Here is a 9,242-nt window from a genome sequence, read left to right on the forward strand (position 1 = left end):
GCCTGGGTTGAAAGATGATTAAATGATATTTGTTCTCCTGTTGGGCAAAGAATCCTGCTCAGGTGTTTCACCTGAATAATGCCTAGGCTGGTGGGGAAAGTAAGTCAAGCCCAGAATGCTCAGGGCCATCTTAGTGGCTGAAGGAAATTCTCAGGTTTGGTAACAACACTAGTCAAACATGTGGGTGGGTATAAAATAAATTACAGCACCTTACGTAGTCCCTCAAGTTCCCACACCACCACCTCCAGAGATGAAGACACAACTGGACCTGAGGGAGAACTGCAGTAACTGGAGCTCTGGTCTTTCTGTGTGTCATCTTGCTGACTACTGTATACAGTACATACATTCTTTGTTTGAAATTGTGATAAACTATATTATATGTAACAGTACTTGGTTTGGTGTTCTAAAGTATTTTTTAACATAAAGAATAAATAGTTTGTAATAAGCCAATCTCTGCAGCCACCAGATCAGTCATCTCACATACTGATTAAACTTTTGCAGTAAGATTTTTATAGTAATGTGCTTTTGCAATTTCACGTAATGACTTGTGACACACTGCTGTATAATCAATACTTTTGTATGAATGAAAAGAGGCTACATAGTGTGTGAATTTAGAAGGGATTAAATGTAAACTGTCTTTTCTACACTTTTACATTGAGCCCCTGATGCATAAACATGTGTCTTGTGGGTATAGTGATTTTTTTTCTGAAAAGTGATGTGCTCGTGTGCATTCTGTGGCATCACCATTTAGTCTTGCACTGAGATCACAACTGCACTGTCATGACTGCTGATCTGTTTGGTGCTTTTGTGTAAATTTAGAGACTGCACATCAAAATACCAAGTTATTCTCCTGATTCTCAGGTTAATGTGTGAACACATGAAGCCACTCGAGGTTTCCACCCCCAACTGACAAGCCTTGCCCATTGTCCAGGTTCAAATGCAACTAACCCTGACCCTAACCCAACTAACCCCTAACTCACTGCAAACGAACGCCCAACTATCCATAGTGCTGTGAATTTAGATAAAGGAATTAGGATGTTTGGAGTAAAGGTTGCGCCTCTGGTTCTGTTACACTGAGGATTTGTTTGACAATGACAAAGTACCATAACATTAAAAACTCAACACCCAACTATTTATTCCCAAAATGTCTTTATTGTAGCGGCTTCATCATGCTAAAGCTCTACAGAATTAAAAGGAAACCTGGAACGATGAGAGAACTGAAGCAGGTATGACATGTACAGGTAACAGCGTTTGTAGATTGTGCTCAGGGAGTTTTATTTCTACAATTATCCACAGCACCCAGACACTTCTACAGACCATTCAGTGGAAACCAGATCAAAATAAATACATTGGCACCAGTCGTACAACTGAAAGCTTTCCATTTGGGTTATGATTAACATACAGCACATCACCAGTGGGTTCGCTCATCTGAATGATGAAATGTGTGGAAAACCATGTTTACTTACAGGTGACATAATGTTCCTATCAGAGAGGTGGGAAAGATGCCATTTACAGCAACCAGAGCTCAAGTATGTCCTTTCAAACCTTTGCTTCTGTTGTGTTATTTCCAAGGTAACACAATGCAGACTCGCGCTTATCAATTCTGAAGACATTTAACAAAAAATTAACTCTTTTTTTGTAAAGAGAATCTTAAATGATGGTGTATAATTTTTTTCTCCAACATAGGTCTGGAACCGTACAACAGACTGTCTTTATGCATAGTACTAAAATAGAACAGCAAAACATTAAACCGACCGCATACTTATGAGGATTAAACAAATTATTCCTAAAATTGATTCAGGAAAATCAATGTACATTTATTTTGATGGTGATTACTATTACAACGCTCGGGTCAATAATATACCACCACAAGAAGTCCGCTTCAACATCATACTATGCCAAAGCAGAGGCAATTTTATATCTTCAGCGTACATTTTCTGTAGAAAATGTTTCTCGCACTTTTCTCCTTCCTTTATACAGAGCAATAAAAAAGGTGAGGCAAGATGCATCAAACAGAAATCCGAAGGCCGTGGACTGGAATCTGCAGGATTCTGATTCCACCGAGTCTGGATCAGAAGGAAGCCAGCAGCTCCCACTCGCTGTCTGTCTCAGGCATCTTACGCTCAACGGAGGAGAGAGGAGGCGACAGTGGAGGGGGGGTGGCAGGGTCATCAGGTGTCCGCTACCACTTGTCCTCCACTCTGACCCCCCTCTACCAGTCTGGGAGAACACTCCTCTTTGGCACTTAAGCTGGCAGACTCAGCTTCTTTCCTTTCAGCACTGAAACGAGACAGAACAGCTTCATTAAAAGGGTTCAATCTGACAGCGACCCATTTCCCACTGTTTTAACATGAATCCAGGGCTAGCAGTAACAAGATAATCATGATAACCCTCTCCAGTCAGTGAGGTGACCTTTTTTGTGAGTTACATATATATTATTGAGAAAAACTGTCTAACATTAATGCTTTTCTCAATGCAATGTGTTTCCATATCCATGAGCTTCTGGCAGTTCAACCAGTTAATAATAACAGTTAATAATAACTACCCACTGCACAGTGGGTAGTTAGTGCAGTGGGTAGAGCTGTTCATACCCGGCCTGCTCTGTGGGTTCTGTCTGGTTGTCTCTAGGTAAACGTGTACAGCAGAAATATTTCTCTTCTAACAACCAAATCCAAGTTTGTGGTGCTCTCTACATGTTTGCAACACAACCCAAAACCAGCCAAAACTCACATAGTCACATGCTTATTGGACTGATGTCAGCTGGGCTTTCAGTTGTATTAAAATAGGATATTATATCATATTGATGTGGTCTGAACTTCAAGATTCGTTCAGGATAAGAACCGCTAGAGACGGATTATCATCAGGACCCAATCCAAAGTTAAATTCTGAAGTAGCAGCAGTTTACCCAGAACACACACATGGTTACCAGTTTAGTTTCACAAAGAAAAAAGATGCAGCCCTCACCTTTTGTTACGTACAAATAGAAGAAGTCGCAGTAAAGGATGGTTTGCACCACCCCTGCGACAATGGCGATCATATCAAAGAACCCCTCGAAGTAGAACCTCCATATCCAGTTGATGAGGTAGAGGGCTCTGTAGAGCCCCAGGAAGAACAGGTAGTGGGTGGTGATGGTCTCGGCCTCGCCCGTCTTGCTGATCATGAACAGCTGGGGCAGGATGGCCACCGACTCCAAGTAGATGGAGAACGTCCAGAGGATCTGAGGGAACAGGTGTGACTGTTTGAACAGTGCTGACAAAACCAACTATGACTTGTCTTGCAGGTGGCTGACTGTCATGTCATTACTACTGAACACTTCAAGCCAACGAAAGCGGTTCATTGGTTACTATGAGCTTATTAGTTTTGCTGCTGGAACCAAATCCAGTGTGTGTTTAACGTTCACCAAACAGACGCTGTCTGAGGAGATGTGAACCGGGAACAAATCATGCAACAAGTGGTAACCGTTTACTGCAGGAATTAAATATGATCGTCTCATTTATTTTTAGTACATGGTGAAATTAGTTGAATCTGTTCAATTTATTGCATAGTGTGAAAACATGACAGGTAGTTAGGCTGTGTAAAACTGATTCTTATAAAACAGTGATTAAGTTACAAAGGAATTATCAGCTAAGTTTAAAATAGGACGTTTTATTCCTAAAATTGTTGTGTGAATTAATGAGACAGAATGCTGTGTGAATGCAGACACAGAACCAGATGTTAATGCAGATTATCAGCGGCACAGCAGTGTTTTAGTCCTGACCTCCAGGGGGGAGAAGTCGTGGTTAACCAGGAAGGCCAGCCCCCCAACAGGGACAACCAGGAACTCCACTCTGAAGGTGTCGTGGTTCCCATCATAAGTGGCCTTGAATTTAAGGTAGATCAGGTATACCGTGGCATACGCACATCCAATGTAGATGATCTGAGAGACAGGTGACACACAAAAATGAAACATGAATCTGCACCAATCCCAGTATGTACTGGTCTGTTGTTAACCCCAGCCAACGCTGGTCTGTTGACTTTGTCTGAAAAGTGTAACGTGAGTGTGTCACCTTCATGCTGGTGTTGTAGAGGGAGATGAAGGAGGTGAGCAGGTCCAGGTAACGAGTGGTGAACACCAAGGCAAACAGGATCTGACTCTTCCCAGAAATACCTGGAAAGGACATGCAAACACTTTTAAAAACAATGTTTGCACACGGCATCAGAGAGGTGTTCTGTCGTTTCATTATAATTTAACACGTGTCTTTTGCTCAACCAGGTGCAACACCCAGAGCGATGTTTTTTTTAACTGTGATTAAAATTCAAGTCATTAAAACTTTACTGTCATGTCTTTACACGTACCAACAGAAAACCACTGAGGTCATTCACATCACATATGCTATTCCACCTTTGAATGGCGTAAACAAGACTCATTCATTTATCAGTCACATCCCTCAGTCAGGCTACATACACACCACTACGTACACACCACTATGTACACACCACTACGTACACACCACTAGATACACACCACTACGTACACACCACTACATACACACCACTACATACACACCACTAGATACACACCACTACATACACACCACTACATACACACCACTAGATACACACCACTACATACACACCACTACATACACACCACTAGATACACACCACTACATACACACCACTACATACACACCACTACATACACACCACTAGATACACACCACTACATACACACCACTACATACACACCACTACATACACACCACTACATACACACCACTACATACACACCACTAGATACACACCACTACATACACACCACTAGATACACACCACTACATACACACCACTACATACACACCACTACATACACACCACTACATACACACCACTACATACACACCACTAGATACACACCACTACATACACAACACTACATACACACCACTACATACACAACACTACATACACACCACTGATGAACACACAACACCAGAAACTGGAAAAATAAGTAAATTTAAAAAATAAAAGAAACAGAACCCAGTTTTACTGGACTGTTAGCAACTTTCAGACTTCACATAAACTTATTACCATTTCCTTCCAATTATTAGCAATGTAGGTCTGAGACAACTGCTCAGAGCCATTGATCAGGCAAGAGCCATTGATCACAGTATCACCACCATCAGTCTATGATCATGTACTGCTCTCCGTCACAACACAAAGGAAGCAGACTGAAAAACTCAGTGACACACAGGCCCAACAAGCAGCGCTTAGGAACGGGGTTAGGGTTAGGGTCTGGTTTATCTCTGAAAAACGGGGTTAGGGTTAGAGTAAGCCTGACTCAGAGCAGTCTGGTTTATCTCTGACAAACAGTGATAATGACTCCAGACGTGACCGATGGAGACCCAGAACACAGACCCATGCTGACAGCTCTTCGGGCAGATGCCCCCGCCTCGGGTCCTGACTGTTTCCATGGAGCATTCAGAGCTGCCACGTCACAAGGTCAGCCCAGGCTGCTGTGAGCGGGCTACCGGAGGGAGTACCGGGGGGCTGCTAGGGATGACGGCTCCGGTTTGTGACGTCGGGGCTCCACACGTTAACCGAACAACCCTCTGGTCCCCCGGAGCAAGTTAGTTTTACCGCTGCAGGGGCCTGTTTCCGGTCAGCTGGCGAACAGTCAGTCCTTGTTAGCTGGTTATAACGTGTCCTCATTCAGTAAGACACACTAATAATAATGATAATAATAATAATAATAATAACAATAATAATAATAATAATGCTACATGTCCACACTTAATGACGTTCTCACCGGTTTAAACACCCGTCAGTGGCTACTGCTACGAGCTAACCTGCTAACGTTAGCTACTGCTACGAGCTAACCTGCTAACGTTAGCTACTGCTACGAGCTAATCTGCTAACGTTAGCTATTAATACGAGCTAACCTGCTAACGTTAGCTACTGCTACGAGCTAACCTGCTAACGTTAGCTATTAATACGAGCTAACCTGCTAACGTTAGCTACTGCTACGAGCTAACCTGCTAACGTTAGCCGAGAGCTAGCTAACGAGCTCCAACTTCAGAATAAGTTAATCTAGAGACGGTTCCGGTGCCGGTAACGTCTCCCGGTAAAAGGAACAGAAGCCTCCGTGTTCACCGGCGGTGGAGACGCGCGGCTGACTTACCGGCACAGGAACGGGTTTTCCATATCTTTAGCAGCAGGATGATGATGGCTGCTAAATGGGACAGATCGCCGGTTAGCCTGAAAATGTTCATGTTTCTGTGAGGCCGGAAACTGGAGAACCGGGATTAAAGTCCTGAAGTGTCTCCGGTTAAACACGTTGCCGATCCGAGTGACCACCGAACACTTAGATCGACTATTTCTGTATTAAACAGGAAAATGGCGAGCAGAGAGCGACGTGGCTTGGGGACGTGGCCAAGACAACAGCGTCCAATGCGAACCCGAAGAACTGTCGTGCAGGCAGCCAATCAGGAGAGAGGAAGTTTGATTTGCATAGATGACGTAGAAATGCTGCCTTCAAGGCCCACGACTAAAATCGTATCTTGTGAAGTTTTACTAAACGCCAACATGTGTAAGAAAATAAGTTGATGTAGAGAAAACTGATCACACACGAAAAACCATCTTTAAGAACCGAGTGTGAAATCAAACCAACTTAAACCATCACCTTCATATAAGATTTATCAGATTTATGACAGATGTCACAAATGTTGTTCATTCATTTACTGTATATATTCTATTTATTCTATACTCTACATCATACTCTTTCAGTATGATCTACTCCAGCGGTTCCCAAACTTTTCAGTCCGCGCACCCACTTCTACCTCCCGACTTAGCTGACGCCCCCCAATGCCCAAAACACGAAAAAAGAGAGAAAGAACAGGCGTAGTCTTTATAGCCATATAGGTATCAAGTTTAATAATATAGGCTCCTGTTAACACAGAATAGATTGATCAATAATGGGCCTAATGATCTCTCACTTTAGAAACGGTGAGGAGAATAATAGTAACAATATAAAAATGACAATAATATTTTAAGTCAAAATGGTCGCCGAGCGAGGAGACTACAGATGAGTGATAACAGCAGTTATTACTATGCAGGGCTCCAAATTAACTTTTTTTTCTTGGTAGCACTGGTGCTCCCAGACGTAGAAGTTAGTAGCACCAGCAAAGACCTCAGGAGCACCCCCCCCAAAAGCAAGGCAGTGACGGAGGGAGGGAGACGCTCCGTCCATCTCCGTTCCTCCTCCCTCCCCCAGGAGAGCAGCCGCAGCTGCGCTCTCATTGGTTCCTGGCAGGACCGCAGGAGCGCCGTCTCACAAAAAAAGGCGCTCCAGATTTTTCCCCTCGTCGCACCGGTGCTCCCAAATATATTTAATAGTCGCACTGAGAACAATTTGGGCGCATAAGCGACCAAAATGGGCGCAAGTTCGAGCCCTGCTATGTAACAAATAGGCCTATTTAACAAACTAACAGTTATTAAATGCTAACAAACATGCTACTCTGCCACAAAGAATCAAAATAACATAGGCCCAAGATCAACATCATGTTTTCTCTTTGGAGTACGAGTCTCATTGTGTTCTTTACCCCCTTCTCCCGATGAAGTGTCCGGGTGAGTTTTCTGTGTTCTGTGCTCCTCGTTTTCAGTTTCCCTGTCTCGTCATCATCACTCTCTGTTTCCTGCTGGATTTCTTCATCCTGGTAGACCTCACAGCTCTCAGTTGGGCCAAAGTATCCTGTCCTCTTTCATTTCTCCCTGATTTAATCCCCGACAGACTGCCCGTTTTCAACCAGTTATGCATTTCAGCATATTATTGTTGTTGCTATCACAACAAGCTAGCACGTAGCTAAGAGAAAGCCAAGTGCATTTTAGGTATTTTTTTATTTATTTAAAATTTTCTCAAAACTTTTTTTAATTGAAAATTACAAATGATTTACGTGAATGAATGTAAATACTTAAACTGTTAATCCTCCATTAAAAAGTTTAAATTATTTATTTAATTATTTATGTATTTCAAGGTGCTCAGCTGCCATTACACTCGCGCACCCCCTAGCGGCAGCTCGCGTTCCACACTTTGGGAATCCCTGATCTACTCGATTGTTTCACAATACTGTACTGTACAGTATAGTCCTTGACTGTGTAAATACAAAATTGCAAACCAGTTTGTTAGGTAATTTCTTTACTTGTTTAATGAACTCCCTTGATATGTCAGTATTTTTTAGCCTGCAATATTACCTTCTCACAATACTGTAATATAACCCAAATGTATCTTTAAATGTAATACAATAATAGTCACTGATGCACACTATTGGACAAATTCCACAGACTTTCCAGAAGGTAAAAGGGCCTCCTAATATTTTATCATCATAATGGGGTGTCAGATAAAAGCCTCACACTCATCCTGTGTAGGGTCATGGGGAGCAGAACCTTTACCTGGACAAACTGGCACACAACCAACAATAATTCACACCTACAGTTACTTTAGGCACAGTTCACTTATATCACGTGCTTTTGTTGGTGGGGAAGTCCGACAGCCCAAAAAACAAGTCCTAGGTTCTAATGTGGATTTGACCCAGCACCCCTGTGCTGTGAGGGGGCAGCACTCCCCAGTGTGCTGCCCAGCATCTCAAAATATTAACACATAATCTGGCCAATGTAATCTGGCCAATCGCTGCCTATGTGCCATCAGTGTAACAACTATCCAAATCACAGGTCGGGGTTGGTGGATATCGGGGCACATAGTGCATAAAGATAGATAGATAGATAGATGGATGGATGGATGGATGGATGGATGGATGGATGGATGGATGGATGGATGGATGGATGGATGGATGGATGGATGGATGGATGGATAGATAGATAGATAGATAGATCATTAATAAAGGTGGTTAAGTTTCTGCAGAGCCGTTGTTACTGACCTCTCAACTTCAGAATCGCTCAACAACAGTGTGTAGAGAGCCTGACAGCTAATCAGCCGCATCCTCACCGTACATCACCAGTCACGCTTCTCCATTCAGCCGTCTCTGGACTAGCCTGGGTTTGGCGGATGCAAAGAGGACGATGACAGTTGGACTGCCAAGTGTAAAGTTTGCTGGAGGGGGGGTTGTGGTCTGGGGTTATTTTTTTAACATCCTTAGTTCCAATAAAATTAACTCTTAATGGTTCAGCATATCATTGAGAATTTCATGCTCCCAGTTTGGAGATGACTGGTTCTTTTCCAACATGGCTGTGAGCCAGACCCAGACTCG

The 9,242-nt window shown here is 43.0% G+C and overlaps 1 protein-coding gene across 1 annotated transcript; it reads right to left on the reverse strand.

Moving 5' to 3' along the window:
- Positions 1 to 1,138: 1,138 nt before the first annotated feature.
- LOC137588273 (ER lumen protein-retaining receptor 2) lies at positions 1,139 to 6,433 on the reverse strand. Its single transcript, XM_068305236.1, has 5 exons — positions 6,161 to 6,433; positions 4,047 to 4,147; positions 3,758 to 3,916; positions 2,965 to 3,217; positions 1,139 to 2,280 (listed from the first exon to the last, which is right to left on the reverse strand). The coding sequence occupies exons 1-5, from the start codon at positions 6,249 to 6,251 to the stop codon at positions 2,246 to 2,248; spliced, it is 639 nt and encodes a 212-aa protein (XP_068161337.1). The 5' UTR covers positions 6,252 to 6,433; the 3' UTR covers positions 1,139 to 2,245.
- Positions 6,434 to 9,242: the final 2,809 nt, after the last annotated feature.

The sequence above is a fragment of the Antennarius striatus genome, chromosome 21 (genome assembly GCF_040054535.1).
Source record: "Antennarius striatus isolate MH-2024 chromosome 21, ASM4005453v1, whole genome shotgun sequence".
In the NCBI taxonomy this organism is placed as follows: Eukaryota; Metazoa; Chordata; class Actinopteri; order Lophiiformes; family Antennariidae; genus Antennarius; species Antennarius striatus.